Below are 17,630 nucleotides of genomic sequence, written 5' to 3' on the forward strand. Positions count from 1 at the left end.
TTTTATTTTGTACCACCAAACTTGCTCGTATAACTACTCGTCTTAAATAGGAAAAACGTTGATGTGTTTGGTCACTTCTAACTTTATCTCTAAATGGTACAATTGAATGAATGGGGCTAAGCTAAATGCTATCGAAGCGTCGCAGCGCACTCCAGCGCTTACGTGCACGCACACAGATGATAGAGGGATGTATCAACAATTCTTAGTTAAGGTAATAACATATTTTAATATTGAAAATGAGTAGACTATTCCTTTAATAGCACATGGATACTAAGCGTCCAGTGACGTTACCACACTTAAAATCACATCCTGCATCTTCTCACAACAGTTGCACTCAGTAAAGGAGTCAAAGAGCTTTGCACTTCTGTCTATAATCAGTTGTGATGGAGTTCAAAACTTTTTTGCTATCAGTTTTAGTTGCATGCACGTGCGCTCAAACTTTTAATGGTAAGTACATACAAATTATGCATGAAAAACTGTGACTTTGTAATTTTACTTTGTCTCGCTGGTGCATTTTAACCTCCTAAGACCCGAGCTTTGGTTTGTCTTTTTTCAGATTTCTTCTAGCTATTTGGGGGCTAGGAAGAACCAGTAAATATAATAACCAAATATTTTTCTTTGAACATGAAGCAGTGTAATTGTCCACGTTTGTGTACAACAGGTTCCAGTTACACAGATTCAAGAATTATGGTGCAAACAACAAAATGAGGGATAAAATGAATAAATGAAAATTCTGTGTTCATTTACTCTCATGTTGTTACAGAGTAAATGATGACAAAATTTTCCTTTTTAGGTGAACTATCCCTTTCAGATTGTGTTTAAAAGCAATGCTTACTTGCTGGTTAGAATGTTGGTATAAACAGCCATCAATTGTTTAAATGGTTTTAAAAAAGCAGCTTTCTCAGTTGTATATCTTGATGACTTGAATGTTTGCTATTGTAGTAGCACAATGTAACAGCTGTTGTATCAGACCGTAATAGACAAACACTCTTAGGAAAAAAATTATCAAAATTTGTACCCCGGCTGCCTGTCACTGGGGCAATTCCTTCAATAATGTACCTCTGGGGTACTAAACTCTCAAGGCCAAAGGTGTACTTTTTGAAGTGCAGCTGCACATAAAATAAGCATTTTTTCTGTTAGTGTTTCATAAAGATAAATGCATGTATGTTTTCCTGCAAGGTTGCTGTAGGGATCCACATTAAGAGTAGTACTGTTGTTTTTAACAAACCACAAGGCAATGAGCTGCTGTCCTACTCACTGATTGGTTACATTGCTCTCTGTTTACTTTCATTCGACTCAAGAAACTGGATCGCCAAATCTAACTGTAACTATTTGTGTGCATACTCAAAGCATTGTAAATTACTGAACAAAATCATGTTAGATAAGGTTTTAAGAAAAGAGGGACATTTAATAACTTATAAATTTTCATACTGTTATAAAAAATACAGTTCCTAAATTTCCAAATACTATGTCTTTCTTTTGAAGAAAAGGGCATATATGATCATAGGTAATCATATAATGCACTTTATGTTTAAATGTTTTGAATGAATGAATAAATAAATAAATAAAATATTTGATGGTGGTGAGGTTGCAACAATTTTTTTCAACCAACTGGTTATCAAAACAACAAATAAATATGCCAAACAAATGTATGAATTAATATTTCATTTCATTCATTTCATTCAACAGATTTTCTCCATGCATCACTGCAGCAAATGTAAATATATTATATATACAAAGCATACAAATCAGGCCAAATATACATGTTGTGGGCAATTCTAGTGTTATGGATGTGACATGCATTCAAAACTTATAATTTCTCAGATAATGCATAGTATTTGCCAATGTATGGTAACCCATACAGCCTGCCAACCGTGAGACTCGAACCAGCAACTCTCACGTTACAAGCCCAACTCTCTAAACCACTAGACGACTGCCTATATTCTGTTTATATTTTTTATAAACCCCTGACAAGTCCAGACAGAAAAATATCAGATTTTTTATTTTAGACGAGGGAGACTTGCATCCGTTATGCCTGTGAGAAAAAAGGACACACGTTTTTTGTGAGACAAGCATTATGTGAATTAAACTGCACAAACCGGAAACAATATTACCCAACAAATGGAGAAGGGGCAACTCTTGAAAAAACCTTTATTTATTTTATTTTAAGTTTAGTATGCACATGTGAGAAGGAAACAGAATTATAGATGTGACTAGTCTCTGTTAAGGACGTGATATTTTTGAAATTTGCACTTACTTAACTATGAAACATAATAAAAAAAATGCTTTAAAATCTTTATTAAAGACTTTGCATGGGTATTTAAACCACCAAATATTTACATCTGAGATATCAGTACAGTTAAAAACTTTGGGTAAAAACTTTTTTGGGTAATGTTACTTTGACACTTGCATAAAATTGCCAAAAGTCTTTATATTACCATGCTAAAATATAAATAATTGTATAAAAATAATACAAATATACAGATTTAAGCATTTAAGATTAGTTAAATATTACTTTTATATAGGGCTTTAATATAGGATATGTTTTGTCTTATATAAATATATGTCTTACAGATGGTTATTGTGTGCCAACAGATAGTGTTTCCCCTCCAGACAAGGAGCTCCAAACTGTTTTACAAACTGGAGGTACTGTAACCATACTTTAAGAGGTGGAAAACTTGTTGAAAAGACTGTTGAATATCATCACTTTTAGTCTATAAAGTATATATATGCATCCCTGCCTATTACTTGACTGTTTAGATGATTTTGAGTCTCTACGAGTATTCATTAATGATTGACATAAAGCACACACAAGCTTTTAAAAGACTTTTTATATTCACATTATATTTATACTGTAAAAAATTATATTCTTTTTATATTTACTGTTAAACATCTAGCTAATGTTCTTTAGTTATTGCTTTTATTTATGCCACTGCGTTCTTGTTTGATTGGTTTGATTCAACAGCGGTTGCCGTCATCCAAGAGGACTCATGGCCTGCACGTCCAACTAAAAGCAATAATGCAGTGCCATACAACCAAACTACACAGACGTTTCCAATCTCTAAGGATGCTGTGCTCTTCCTCAAAGGCCTGCTGGTCATACGTGTCATGCCTTCTTTCTACATCCTCCTCTTCCTCATTAGTTTGCCTCTTAATGCATTGGCCCTGGTGACGTTCACCTGTAGGATTAAAGCAAAGAAACCGGCTGTGATCTACATGTCAAACCTGGCGTGTGTGGATCTGCTCTTCACCCTGCTGCTTCCTCTGAAGATCCACTATCATCTGAATGAATCTGATTGGGTGTTTGGTGAGGTGGCGTGTCGTGTGCTAAGCGCTGCTTTCTACTGCTACATGTACTGCTCCATACTGCTGATGATGTGTATAAGTGTGGACAGACTGGTAGCTGTGGTTTTCCCCATCACCTCTCTGACTTGGAGGACAACGAGGAGTTCTGCTTACATTTGTGTGTTGGTCTGGTTACTGTCAATTGCTGGCACGGTCCCAATTCTCTCTATAACGCAAACGTTCAACATTAAGGATTTGGGCATCACCTGCCATGATGTGCTGTACCATATAAAGCTGTATTACTACCTGTTTTCCATTCTGTCCTGCCTTTACTTCTTCCTGCCGCTGGTCATCACTTTGGCGTGTTACTTTACTATTATATATGAACTCAGTGCCCAAACACGTCGCTTAGCAACATCATCATCAACCTCAGATAATAAAAAGAGAGCTGTGATTATGGCGATCTCCGTGCTGATAGAGTTTGTGGTTTGCTTCGCAGCATCAAATGCAATTCTGTTGTATCATTGTGTTCGTCTGGGCACAGGAGGTCACACCGATGAGGGGAAATATTACATGTTAGCTGTGTGTGCAGGAAGCTCAAGTGTTTTTCTGGATCCTCTGCTGTACTACTATGGATCGTCACAGTGCCGGGAGAAAATAAACTCTGTGTTTTGGTGGAGAAAAACAGAAACTTCATTATCAAACACTCAGTCAAGCTCAAATGTGTGAACCGTTCAGTTGATGAAATCATCATTTTCTTTCTAAGTTTGTATAGACATGATTATGTATCAGTATGCAATATGCATTAATATAATAATTCAAACAAAACTAAAATGTAAATGTATTGTCTATTTTTATGCAGGGCTTTGAACCAGATTTTTTTCCCAATTGGTTTGTTTCGAGCAGAAACAGTATTGTAACGTTTCCGGTTTTCGGTTCAACCCTAAAATGATGTTTCTGAACCGGTTAGAACAAAAAATAAAGTTCCTGAACCAATTAATAACGTTCCACGTCAGCTGTGGGACATACAAACAAGTAGGCTGATCATTAGGTCATTAAACAAAATATTAGTCTACATAATTTTCCTTAAAGCAACACTAAAGAGTTTTTGCTCTTTGCTTCCCCTACAGGTTGGAAGCGGAATTGTCCATTACCACTGTCGTAAATAATTTAGCCTACTTCAGCAAAGCTGGCTCTGATTGGATTGTAACTTGGCATAAAGCAAGTTTTTGTAGTTTTCACTCGAACTACAGGACCGCGACCCGACGGTTGGAAACTTCTTTAGTGCGGTTTTGGACGATAGAGGGCTGCAAAGCGAATGTAATAGTGCCGTTCACCCTGTTTGGAGTGGATGAACGACTGAAACTTTTTTGGAAAGGTTATTTTAAGGTTAAAAAAATCTTTGGTGTTGCTTTAAGTCTCTATCTTGTCATCAAACATTAAAAACGGCTACATTATGTAAGTAACATAACTGTAATTCTGACATATTAGACAGAAATCTTAAAATTATATTATAAAACGGTTACCATTATTTTAAATAAACATTTCTGTTCCGGATCATATATTTTTTGTTAATAAGTTTCTGGTTTTGTTTCTGTTCCTCGCAAAATATCAAAGTTTCTGGTTTTCGTTCCTTAAACCGGTTCAAAGCCTTGATTTTATGTTAAAGCTAATGTATTGTTATTATAACATATTATAACGTTAAACACTGCATAATGTATTTGTGAATAGGTTTTTAAACGTATAGTTTTAAAATGTAGATCTTTTCATCCTAATCACAATTGTAAGGTTTTTCTCCGGTGTGAAGTCACATGTGAATATCAAGTACAGACTATGAGCGAAGGTCTTCCCACCACAGACACATCTGTAAGGCTTTTCACCAGTGTATAAACGCATGTGCACATTATGGGCTCTATCTTACACCGCAGCGCAGTGCACGACGCAAGTGTCTTTTGCTAGTTTCCACCCTGCGCAATTAAAATTTTCATGTTTAGCGCCTCATTGTTTAAATAGCAAATGCATTTGCGCCCCTTTTGCGCCCATGGGCGTTCTGGTCTGAAAACGAGGTGTGTTCAGGCGCATTGTTGGCGCTTTGCTATTTTGAGGCAACTAAAATAGACTACGCCATTGACCAATAAAATCCTAGTCTAAAGTCAATGGCGCAATATGTTTTTTTGTTATTTAAAGAGCGCATTAGTAATATGCACCTATAAACGGGTTAACGCGGGTTTGCTTATCAGACACTTGAATGCTGATCAGCACAAAAACGCTTTTTAATATAATAGATTTAATGATTGAATTTAATAGATTATTATGGAGTCTCTTGGACATAAATGAGTACTAATTATGAGACGTTAGAAGGCGCGAAGAGCTGCTTCACCTGCAGCCTGGTAAGTAAATAAATGCTTTGCTTTAAACAAATGCATCATTTTTAAATGTTTTTGTAATGCTACCTCGCGGATTTATTGTATATGATGACTCTGTACCTGGTGAGATGAGAAACATTTTAAGTAATGCTTAAAAAAACTTGTGACGCTGTCCAAGTGCTGAAATGTGAAGAGAGCCGTTTGTAAATTCTCCTGTTTGTAACAAATAAAGTATTTTTAGGGTATAAACCTTTTCTTACATACTTGTAAATAATTTTTTTATGATATTGGATAGCCATACATTTAAAGCAATTAAAAGCCTGATTTTTTACTTCCATGACTAAATGAAAATGGGTTTTAAAGGTTTTAATGAAAAAATAACAATTTCTATACAAGTGAAAAACAACACAATTATTTAACATTATTCTTAAACTGGGGATCGTCTTCCTCCACTTAGTTTTTCAGTTTACAAAGTCTGTCATCTAAATAGGGATTAGACATAGCGGCAGCGCAACTGGCTTTTAAAGGGGATGAGACTCTCGTTGGTTTATTGCACGTTATGCCCAAAATACTCCCATTAATCATTAAAAAATTAGGACCAACCCTTTTAGACCATGCACTCAGCGCACAAACCATTTTTCCCGTCGTTAAATTAGCAAAAGTGGATTCGGACACACCCATATAGACGTTGTGCTGTGCGCTTTGGACAATGCGCTTAGATCGTTAAAATAGGGCCCAATATGTATTTATATGAGACTTTTTATGCAACTTACTTAAGTTTCGAAGAAAAAAATACACATTAAACGCAAACCATAAACAGACGTAACTCAGTCTGAAAACATTTTTATCATCTCAAGATTTCAAAGCATCCATTAAACAGCAAATCAAAATTACAAAGACGTTTTTTTTTTATTGAAGCTTTTACAACAAATCACCTAAAATAAAAGCATTTGCTAAACAAATAAATATTAATGTCTATGACACACTTCTTGTGGAAGCTGTGGTTTGTGTAATAGTAGCCAAATGGGTTTACTGGAGCCTAAAAGGATGAGTGATGTCACATTAACACTGTCATATTAACCCAGATCAGACTGAATACAGACTTAAACATTCACTCTGTATGTGTCTGTCTGAAGACTCTGTAGTTTCATGATTTGAAGATGTTTTTGTTAAATACTTTCTCTAGGTCACTCATGGGGTTGAAAACTCTCTTGCTTTTAATGATAGTTGTGCATACATGCACTGAAGAGAGCGGTAAGTACATCTTATGATTTTAAGAGCTGTGAATTTAATCATTTTCAGATTCATGCTGCCTGATCAGAAAGTGATTGTTTGTTTTGCTGGACTTATCAAAGCCTCAGATGTGTTTTGTTTGTCTCATATGTGTTCAGTAGGGAGAACATTCACTGATATTGTGTTTTTGTATATTTGGTTACAGGTAGTGGTTATTCTTCGACTGAGGATAGGCAAGATAATCACAATGGTAACATATATTTACATTTTTAGATTTTAAAGCAATAATGGAAAATGTTTTTACACAGTTTTGAAAAGATAAAGTCCATGTGTATGTTTTTTGAGTTTTTTCTCAAGGGGGAGATGGGAGGACAGATGATTTGCATTTCCCTTAACAAATAGCAGCTTTAGCCCTGCTTACCAGGCTGTGCAAGTTATTAATTATACCTTATCAACATTATAGTTGCATATAAATTATTTTTATACATTGCTCTTCACTCATAATTGTCTCTGTAAACATTTTCTTCAATCTCCAAACTGATGAAAGTATCAAAAAGTAACATAAAAGTAGTTCATACTATTAATTTTTACAGAATATGTTCAGTAAAATCTAAAGCTCTGTGTGTGCAGTATAATTTAATGGGAATAGAGTCCCTAAGAATGCAGGAATGTGAGTCCTCTAAAGAAGCATAAAGGCTGAAATAAAGTTCAATGATCGTTTAGAGAAGAATGTTTTTGATATTGTACTTCTGTTTATTTACAGTAAAAACAAATATCCCAACAGGAACGATAACCCCCCTCTCATTTGCTGTATATGACATCACTGATCAGGGTGCGGTGAATTGCAACCAAACTATACAGAACCCGAAGACATTTTTCATCTCAAAGGATGCTGTGCTCTTCCTCAAAGGCCTGTGGGTTACACGTGTCATGCCCTCTTTCTACATCCTCCTCTTCCTCATTAGTTTGCCCCTAAATGCATTGGCCCTGGTGACGTTCACCTGTAAGATTAAAGGAAAGAAACCGGCTGTGATCTACATGTCAAACCTGGCGTGTGTGGATCTGCTCTTCACCCTGCTGCTTCCTCTGAAGATCCACTACCATCTGAATGGATCTGTTTGGGTGTTTGGTGAGGTGGCGTGTCGCGTGCTAAGCGCTGCTTTCTACTGCTACATGTACTGCTCCATACTGCTGATGATGTGCATGAGTGTGGACAGACTGCTGGCTGTGGTTTTCCCCGTCGCCTCTCTGACCTGGAGGACAACGAGGAATTCTGCTTACATTTGTGCGCTGGTCTGGTTGCTGGCACTCGCTGGCACAGTGCCACTTCTCTCTATAACACAAACATTAAACATCAAGGATGTGGGCATCACCTGCCACGATGCATTGTGTTACAACGACCCAGATCAGATGTACATGAACCTGTTTTCCATTCTGTCCTGTCTTTACTTCTTTCTGCCGCTGGTCATCACTTTGGTGTGTTATTCTAGTTTAATATATTCACTCAGTGTCAAATCTGGTCGTTTAGCAACATCATCATCAACCTCAAACAAACGAATGAGAGCCGTGATTATGACTATTGCCACAATGATAGAGTTTGTGGTTTGCTTTGCAGCAAGTAATGCAATCCTGTTGTATCACTGTGTTGTTTTGATCACTAGAGGCATCAGCGGGGAGGCAAACGCATCATATATGGCTTACATGTTAGCTGTGTGTGCAGGGAGCTCAAGTGTTTTTCTGGATCCTCTGCTGTATTATTATGGGTCGTCTCAGTGCAGACAGCAGATCAGATCTGTCTTTTGGTGGAAGAAAACACAACTACAAAGCTACAGAACTACAAAGTTTTCAACCACTACTGAGCTTAGCCTACGTACAGAATAATGTTAAGGTCTAAAGGTATAATTACAATGTAATCCTCATTATAATGAATGCTTTCTAGCTTGATGCTAACCTGAACATCTAAAGATTGGAGCAGTTAAAAAACAGCAATTGTTATTATACTGTATGTGTACCCTGTAAAGCAAGGTTTATAAAAGATAAAGCATGTTTATAGTTATTATGCAGAATGTCAGAAAACATTCACATTGTGTAAGCCAAATAATATTTCATGTTTATTCTTTAAAAACCAAATATGACATATATCACAAAATGTAATTGTCGTTGGCCTACTTAAAGCAACAATAAAGAAATTATGTTAAAAAGGTATTGTCCCTGATTGTTGTTGTTGTTGTTAAATACGTGTCACGTAAATATTACCTCACTTGCATGGAAAAAAACTGTTATCGTGTTTCTGATTCTCAACCTGTGGATGTTTTTCATCGCTAAAAGGGAGTTTGGAAACTTACAGTACAGCACATATGATAACAGGTTTACTAGAGAGAGCGCAAGCTAGCATGAAGGTAAAGCTAATCTTTTACATTATAGCGATGACGCTGGTAGTGACAATTCTCAGACCAATCAGTGATCTACAGTGTTTTTGCATCACGTTTTGAGGATCAGCTTGGGTCGCTTGGAAACCCGACCGAGGTGGTACTAAAAAAATTATTGGGTACTACGTACTGCACCCAGTGGAAAAGACCCCAAAAGAAAGCCGACACGACCTAAACCAAACTGTGGGGTACTATGCAATGGAAAAGCGCCATAAGTCTCTGTGTCTCTTGGTTTACTTACCTAACATTTATTGTACAAAAGCTAACATTTAGTGTATTTTCATGGGTAATGTTATTTTAACTGTGTATTTCACTCATAAAACAACAGGCCTATCAGAAGAGAGGCTCATGAATATTACTTATTGCAGGCCAAAACGACCTGATGTTCTTAGCAGAGCTCCTGAAAGAGGTGATTTAAAAATATATATACTTTGGTACTTATGCTGCAAATATATGAAGAGTTTGGTTCCAAAACGCAATAAATCCATTTTGACAAATTTCGGTAAAAACGTGTTTTCTATACCAAGAACGTGACAAGATGAAAACGTCTCAGGTTACATATGTTACCCTAGTTCCCTGAGAAGGGAACGAGACGCTGCGTCGCCATAGCAACGCTTTGGGGAACGCCTCGGCGTGACTAATCTGAAGCACGTGTAAAACAGAAACAATGATAATTGTATACTGACCGTGATGCCGTGCGGACCAGGGGTAAGGCATCCTACACAAACACACTCGCTACCAAGAGCCGAAGCAAGTGCCTGCAGGGATGCAGGGAGTATGGCATGGAGACGCAGCATCTCATTCCCTTCTCCCTTCTCATTTTTCAAAAATGGCATTTATTGCGTTTTGGAACCAAACTCTTCATATATTCTTAAGGACATCATAGCCTAAAATAAAACTCTGAAATATGCGACCTTTAAATTCTCATGTATATTGTTTTTAATTTTATTGTATGTGTTCCTGTGTAGCTTAGTGGTAGAGCATTGCATTTGCAATGCAAAAGTTCATGGGTTTGAACCCAGGGAACACACATACTATTAAAACCTATAGTGTATATTGTAATGCACTGTAAGTCACTTTGGATAAAAGCATCTGCATAAATATATTGTGTACTTATTTTTACATATTTTTTTCTCTTAGATTGTTTTCTCATTTCTATGTAAATCACTTTGAATTACCTCTGGGTATGAAATGTGCAATACAAATAAACTTGCCTTGCCTATGCATTGTGACGAAAAATACAAGCAATAACAAGACTTGCAAGAACAAATAGAGTGCCACAGGGATGAAACATGTTTGTAGGCAAAACCCAAAAGCACACTTTAGCACTTTAGCACTTCATGTTCCATCGATCTGAAGTCAAGATGTTTTTGAATGAGGTTCGGGTAAAACGCCTTAAATAAGATCTTGGGTTATCACAAGCTCAAGATATTTATACGTTTCATTATACGACATAAAACACATCAGTAACACCCCCACTCATGTTTTTAAAGCTTTAACATGTCTTTAAAAGAGTGGTTGTTAACCAGTGTTGGGCGTGTTGACTTGATGCCCTCAATATTATGTTAAATGAATGAAATGGGCACTAAAGAGAAACCAATAATTGTGTGGTGGCAGGTGACGATGTGAAGTGCTTCATTAGATTATAATTACTTGCCATAGGCGTGGAGAGGCTCTTTCTTCCCAGGCATTACATAAACATTCTTGCCTTTCACCTCAATGAGGGAAAAGTGCTTAATATACTTATAGATTGTAAACTGTGCATGTGTGTGAAATACTCTGGTTGGATAACGATCATCATCAGTTATGTGGTTGTCCCACCACTTCTAACACACACACACACACACACACACACACACACACACACACACACACACACACACACACACGCACACGCACACGACTGGACTGGGACAAAAATTTGGAAATTGCCTGGTCTGCCAGATGGCCAGTCCGCCCCTGAAAATACATAACGCACTGGCCCAACCAGACCGCAGCCTACTGAGAATCTCCCAGTAGTCCCAATGGCCAGTACATGCCTGCGCACACACACCAATCATCATCAGTTATGTGTCCCACACCCCAACACAAACACACCAGAGAAAAACATTGTAAACAGCATTTTATTGTCAGAAAGGGCATTGGCATTGTAATGGGAGAAATCATTTCAATACTCGTTAATGATAAAAGCAACGGCATTAGTAACACTTTTTATTTATAATGCTGTTATTCCCATCACTGTTGCTATCAAATTGCGATATGGGACTACAGACTTAAAACATCATCACACATAAAATTCTCAAAAACAATACACCATTCCTAAGAAAGATTCATCCACAAAAAGTATTTCCTTATCAAAAAACCTGTTTTTAAATGTGTTTAATAACGTTTAAAAGAGCTGTCGGAGGCTTGGTTTTGATGACGTTGATTTTGAGAGACTGTGGTGTAGTTCACTTGTAGCCTAAGGTTAGCTTTAAATTTCTAGTAAACGCGTTTTGTGATCCTCTGTGAAGATGAACCTGTTGGACAAAACGTGAAAAAAATGTTAAAGGCGGAGTCCACGATGTTTGAAAGCCAATGTTGATATTTGAAATCACCTAAACAAACATGCCCCTACCCCAATAGAATCTGGACCTTCTTTTAAAAGACCCGCCCCACACATACGCAACCCGGCAAGGATGTCGGTTAGTAGACACGCTCCTTACTGCTGATTGGCTATAAGTGTGTTTTGGTAGTCGGCCCGTCTCCTTTTCCAAAGCGTTTTTCAAACATCGTGGACTCCGCCTTTAAATAAAGAGCGTGTTTTTGTTTACAATAATCCTGTAGTCTATGGGAAACATGTTGGGCTTTTTAGTGAGGGAACCAGTGTCCCGCCAACTTCTGGGTGGGCTTACAAAAATGTGACATCCCCTATATGATCGTCTTATACACTGTCATTTTTAAACTGGATGTGTTTGCATTTTAATGCACTGTATTGATCACTAAATATGCTCAAAATTTGAATTGTTTTCTCTCACAAATGTATTGTTTTGCTTCGAAAGACATAAAAGCCGATTAGAATTGTATGAATTAATTTTTCTGATGATGGACGGGCTACAAAATAACGTCCGCTATTCAGTGTCATTACAAGGCTAGAAAGAGACAGGATATTATTTAAAACAAATCCAATTGTGTTCAACTGAAGAAGAAAGTCATATACACCTGGCTTAAGGATTGGCTAATTTTTCAATTTAGGATGAACTGTTACTTAAATCGAACCAATTTCATTATTTGCTGTAATGGCATGTGATTTAGCTGCAAGTATCATGTCCGAAAAAAAGGTGCGTGCATGTTATTCTCAAGTTGAAGAGGGGGCAGGGCTCAGTGGCTTTTATAATTTGTACAATCAAATCCTGGAAGAGTCTTAGAAAACACACCCAAACCAAACCAACATTTATCCATCTCTCAGAATAAGCTGTTATTCTTATTGATTATTTCCTTCTTTCCTTTGGGGTCTTCATTTGCACATTGGTCTTAAAATTTTGAATGCGGGCATTGTTGGCATTATAATAACAGCCAATTTACCTAAATGGAGACTGAATGGCTGGTGATGTCACACGAGAGAGCACTCAGAGAATTAATATTACACAAAAAACACAAAAAAACAATTTATTTCCAATGGTATACAAAAGAAGGAGAATGTAGACTGATGATTTCTAAATAAAACTGCTGGTACTTATTTCATCTTTATTATTTGAGGAATTTTTTATAGTGCAGGCAGGTGATGGTGATCAGGTAACGGGGCATTAATATAGCCATAGATGCTGAAATGGCAGAAAGAATACCTCCATGTTCTCCATCCTAGGCCATGTTCATTATATGACCAGGAATTAGAGTACTATTTATTACATTTCTTAGTAAAAATAACTCCATGTAGTGCAAAATACCCCATCTTATTTTATACAAAACATCTTTTGATCCACGATCTTGGACACATCATCAGTGTTGTTATATTCAAATGTGGGCATTACCTGCCAATGATGCAGTTCAGACGTACAGGTACCTGTTCTCTGTCCTGTCTTTACTTCTTTCTGCGGCGGGTCATCACTTTGGACTGCTACTCTACACTGTAAAAAATACTTCATTTCTGCCTTAATTTTTTTGTTGAATCAACTCAGATGTACAAGTAATTTCAACTTACTATTATTTATCTTGACTAAAGATAAGTTGTTATAACTACAGATGAGTTGTTATAACTTATAAACATGAGTTGTAAATCTGAGTTGATTCAACAAGGCAGCAAAGATTTTTTTACAGTGTACTATTGTTATATGCACTCTATACAAACGCATTAAATCTTTACAAAACATTTGTTTTGACCACAATCTACACACCAGAGCTGAGTGTGGATGTGGCGCACATGCACCCATGATCTGTACCCACACATCCATCAAGTAAAACCTATCACGCTGCCATTCTCTCTGTGTTTTTGAAGCTTTGATTGTCTTTACAGTGTGCAATAAAACATGTGTTAATGTTTCATGTGTAAAAAACACAGTATTTTTCACATAATTGACTTGTCTCTGTTTTCACTGTCCTAAAAACGAGCTGATTTCTTCCTTGTTCTATGAAATCCCTCCTTCAGAAATACGTATCGAGTTCTGATTGTGTAGCTGTTTTAGTGTGTTGTGATTCGATACACTGAAAAAAATGATTCATTCAATTTACTCAATTTTTTTAAGGTAAGTGGTTGCAATCAATTTATTTAAGCTACATTTAAACAAAAAAGATAAGTAACGTAAAATAAAATATAAAACTTTTGTTTAAATGTAGCTTAAATAAATTGATTACAACCACTTACCTTAAAAAATTGAGTAAATTGAACGAATAATTTTTTTTGCAGTGTAGCGGCTTAGCTTGTCGTTAGCTTAACTGCCGATTGACGTATTCCTGTGGGTGGAGCTTAGTCAAAAAACTGTTCTACTGACGTCATTAAAGCAGGAAGTAGAGGGCTGTAGTTCAAACGGGCTGTTCACTAGGTTTTGAAAGGTGAGAAAGAAAATATATCGCCTGGCAGTGTACTTTAAATTTTTTCATTTTACAGGTATCATTTATGCTATTATAGCAACATTACACTAGATTTAAAATGTTTAAGATAGTTTTAAAATGGGATCAGAAAGAACGTGACCTTTCATAGACACTCCCAGTGAACAATAAATACAAAAGTTGTTCCAAAACAACTAGTATTATTCTGATAAAATATGAATATATATGTATAGAAACTGTTTTCGAAACAGATTACAGTACAGAATATATAAAACATACGCTAGTGACCTATGGTGACAGCTGTAATAATGAAAATACAACACCATGATTTTTTCATGAAGCTCTTTAGATAATTTGCTTTGAATAAAAGCATTTGTTTCATGAAAAAATATTTTATGTCTATTACACACTTACTTGTGTAACCTGTGGTTTGTGTAATAGTGGGAAGTGGAGGCTGAAAGGCTAAAAGTACGTCACATTAACACTGTCATATTAACCCAGATCAGACTGAATTCTGACTAAAACATTCACTCTGTGTGTGTCTGTCTGAAGACTCTGAAGTTTCATGATTTGAAGTTGTTTTTATTAAATACTTTCTCTAGGTCACTCATGGGGTTGAAAACTCTCTTGCTTTTAATGATGGTTGTGCATACATGCACTGAAGAGAGCGGTAAGTACATCTTATGATGTTGACAGCCTTTAATTTAATTGCTTTCATATTCATGCTGCATGATCAAAAAGTGTTTGTTTGTTTTGCTTATCAACTTAACTTTAACTTATCAAAGCCTCAGATTTGTTTTGTTTGTCTCATATGTGTGAAGTTAAGACTAAGTCTTAAGAACTAATCTGAACAACTTGCTATTAGTAGAAAGTGTTTGTTTGTTTGTTTGGCTGAACTTATCAAAGCCTCAGATTTGTTTTGTTCAGTAGGGAGAACATTCACTGATATTGTTTTGTTTTTGTATATTTAGTTACAGGTATCGATTACTCTTTGTTTGAGGATTGGCAAGGTAATGACACAGGTAAAATATTTAAATTTTTAAGCAATAATGGAAAATGTTTTTACACAGTTTTGAAAGAAAAAGTCCATGTGTATGTTTAGCAGCTTTAGTCCTGCTTACCAGCCTGTGCAAGTTATTAATTATATCTTATCAACATTATAGTTGCATATAAATTATTTTTATACATTGCTCTTCACTCGTATTTGTCTCTGTAAAAATTGTCTTCAATCTCCAAACTGATAAAAGTATCAAAAAGTAACATAAACATAGATCATACTATTAATTTACTATTAAATGTTCAGTAAAATCTAAAGCTCTGTGTGTGCAGTATAATTTAATGGGATTAGCGTCCCTACAGGAATGTGAGTCCTTTAAGGAAGCATAAATACTGAAATGAAGTTCAATGATCGTTTGGAGAAGTATGATATTGATGTTGTACTGATGTTTATTTACAGATACAACAAATATAACGGGGACCATAATCCCCCTCTCCTTCTCAGCTTTCGTCATCCCATATGATGCTGTGCTCTTCCTCAAAGGCCTGCTGGTCACACGTGTCATGCCCTCTTTCCAGATCCTCCTCTTCCTCATTAGTTTGCCACTAAATACATTGGCTCTGGTGGCGTTCACCTGTAAGATTAAAGAAAAGAAACCGGCTGTGATCTACATGTCAAACCTGGCGTGTGTGGATCTGCTCTTCACCCTGCTGCTTCCTCTGAATATCCACTATCATCTGAACGGATCTGATTGGGTGTTTGGTGAGGTGGCGTGTCGCGTGCTAAGCGCTGCTTTCTACTGCTACATGTACTGCTCCATACTGCTGATGATGTGCATGAGTGTGGACAGACTGCTGGCTGTGGTTTTCCCCATCGCCTCTCTGACCTGGAGGACAACGAGGAATTCTGCTTACTTTTGTGCGCTGGTCTGGTTGCTGGCACTGGCTGGCACAGTGCCACTTCTCTCTATCACACAAACATTCAACATCAATGATTTGGGTGTCACCTGCTACGATGCATTTCGTCATGACGACTCAGTATATCAGTTTCAGATATACATGAACCTGTTCTCCGTTCTGTCCTGTCTTTACTTCTTTCTGCCGCTGGTCATCACTTTGGTGTGTTACTCTAGTATTATATATGCACTTAGTGTCAAATCTGGTCGCTTAGCAACATCATCATCAACCTCAAATAAACGAAGAAGAGCCGTGATTATGACTATTGCCACAATGATAGAGTTTGTTTTCTGTTTTGCCCCAGCTAATATAATCCTGTCGTACTACTCTTTTGTTTTTGTCGAAGGAAAGGCCATCGGGGAGGGAAGCGCAGCATATAAGGCTTACATGTTAGCTGTGTGTGCAAGGAACTCCAGTGTTTTTCTGGATCCTCTGCTGTACTACTTTGGATCATCTCAGTGCAGACAACAGATCAGATCTGTGTTTTGGTGGAAGAAAACAAAAAGAGCTACAATGATATCAAACACTCCTGAGCTGTGCATACAAACATAATTGTGTTAATGTGTGAAGTGCTGATTAAACACATATAGTTTGCATTATATTCACAACTGGAAGTTTGACTTCTTTTAATATATGCCATGTAATCCTCATTGTAATGAATGCTTTCTGGCTTCACATTAACATAAGTATGTAAGAGTTATAGAAGTTAAAAACATAGCAATTGTATTATGTTGTGTGTGTAACCTGTAAAACAATGTATATAAAAAATGAAGCATGTTCAGTTATTATGCTCAATGTCAGAAACGTTCAAATTGTTATTTTTTATTTAAGTTTTATTCTTTAAAATCAAATACATGACATATATCACAAAATGTAATTGTTATTGGTCTACTTTAAGAAACATTAAAAAATAATGCCAAGTAGGTGTGGTCCCTCACTGTTGCTTTTGTTAAATACATTTCACATCAAGATTCATTGTCATGTCACTGGAAATTAATTCATTATTGTCCTAATGTGTAGATCCACAGTCCTTACCGGTGCTCAAACTCATGATATAGGCCTACTATACAGTATACTGACTAATGATCTAGGAAGCAACTGGTGGATCTAGTAGCCTACAGTATTTCCAGAATGTATGCACACATAAAATAAAGGACATACTGTAGTGTTTAGGAATATTTACAAATTATCCCATATTTTACTCTCAAGCCATCCTATGTGTATAGGATTTATTCTTTTAGCCAAATACAGTCGTAGATATATGAAATATTATCTCACAAGTTGCCATATGCATTGTGACCAAAAATGCAAACAGTCATGAGACATGCAAGAACAAACA

The 17,630-nt window shown here is 36.5% G+C and overlaps 3 protein-coding genes across 3 annotated transcripts; all 3 read left to right on the plus strand.

Moving 5' to 3' along the window:
* Positions 1-326: 326 nt before the first annotated feature.
* LOC129423761 (proteinase-activated receptor 1-like) lies at positions 327-5,531 on the plus strand. The gene is made up of 3 exons (XM_073871483.1): positions 327-447; positions 2,596-2,646; positions 2,966-5,531. Exons 1-3 carry the CDS (start codon positions 384-386, stop codon positions 4,012-4,014), a joined length of 1,164 nt encoding a protein of 387 aa, XP_073727584.1. The 5' UTR covers positions 327-383; the 3' UTR covers positions 4,015-5,531.
* Positions 5,532-6,939: 1,408 nt separating this feature from the next.
* Positions 6,940-9,081, plus strand: LOC141349145 (proteinase-activated receptor 1-like). Its single transcript, XM_073871484.1, has one exon. The coding sequence runs from the start codon at positions 7,614-7,616 to the stop codon at positions 8,763-8,765; it is 1,152 nt and encodes a 383-aa protein (XP_073727585.1). The 5' UTR covers positions 6,940-7,613; the 3' UTR covers positions 8,766-9,081.
* Positions 9,082-15,676: 6,595 nt separating this feature from the next.
* Positions 15,677-17,167, plus strand: LOC129423352 (proteinase-activated receptor 1-like). The gene is made up of 2 exons (XM_073870996.1): positions 15,677-15,701; positions 15,795-17,167. Exons 1-2 carry the CDS (start codon positions 15,677-15,679, stop codon positions 16,841-16,843), a joined length of 1,074 nt encoding a protein of 357 aa, XP_073727097.1. The 3' UTR covers positions 16,844-17,167.
* Positions 17,168-17,630: the final 463 nt, after the last annotated feature.

This window comes from Misgurnus anguillicaudatus, chromosome 9, assembly GCF_027580225.2.
Source record: "Misgurnus anguillicaudatus chromosome 9, ASM2758022v2, whole genome shotgun sequence".
In the NCBI taxonomy this organism is placed as follows: domain Eukaryota; kingdom Metazoa; phylum Chordata; class Actinopteri; order Cypriniformes; family Cobitidae; genus Misgurnus; species Misgurnus anguillicaudatus.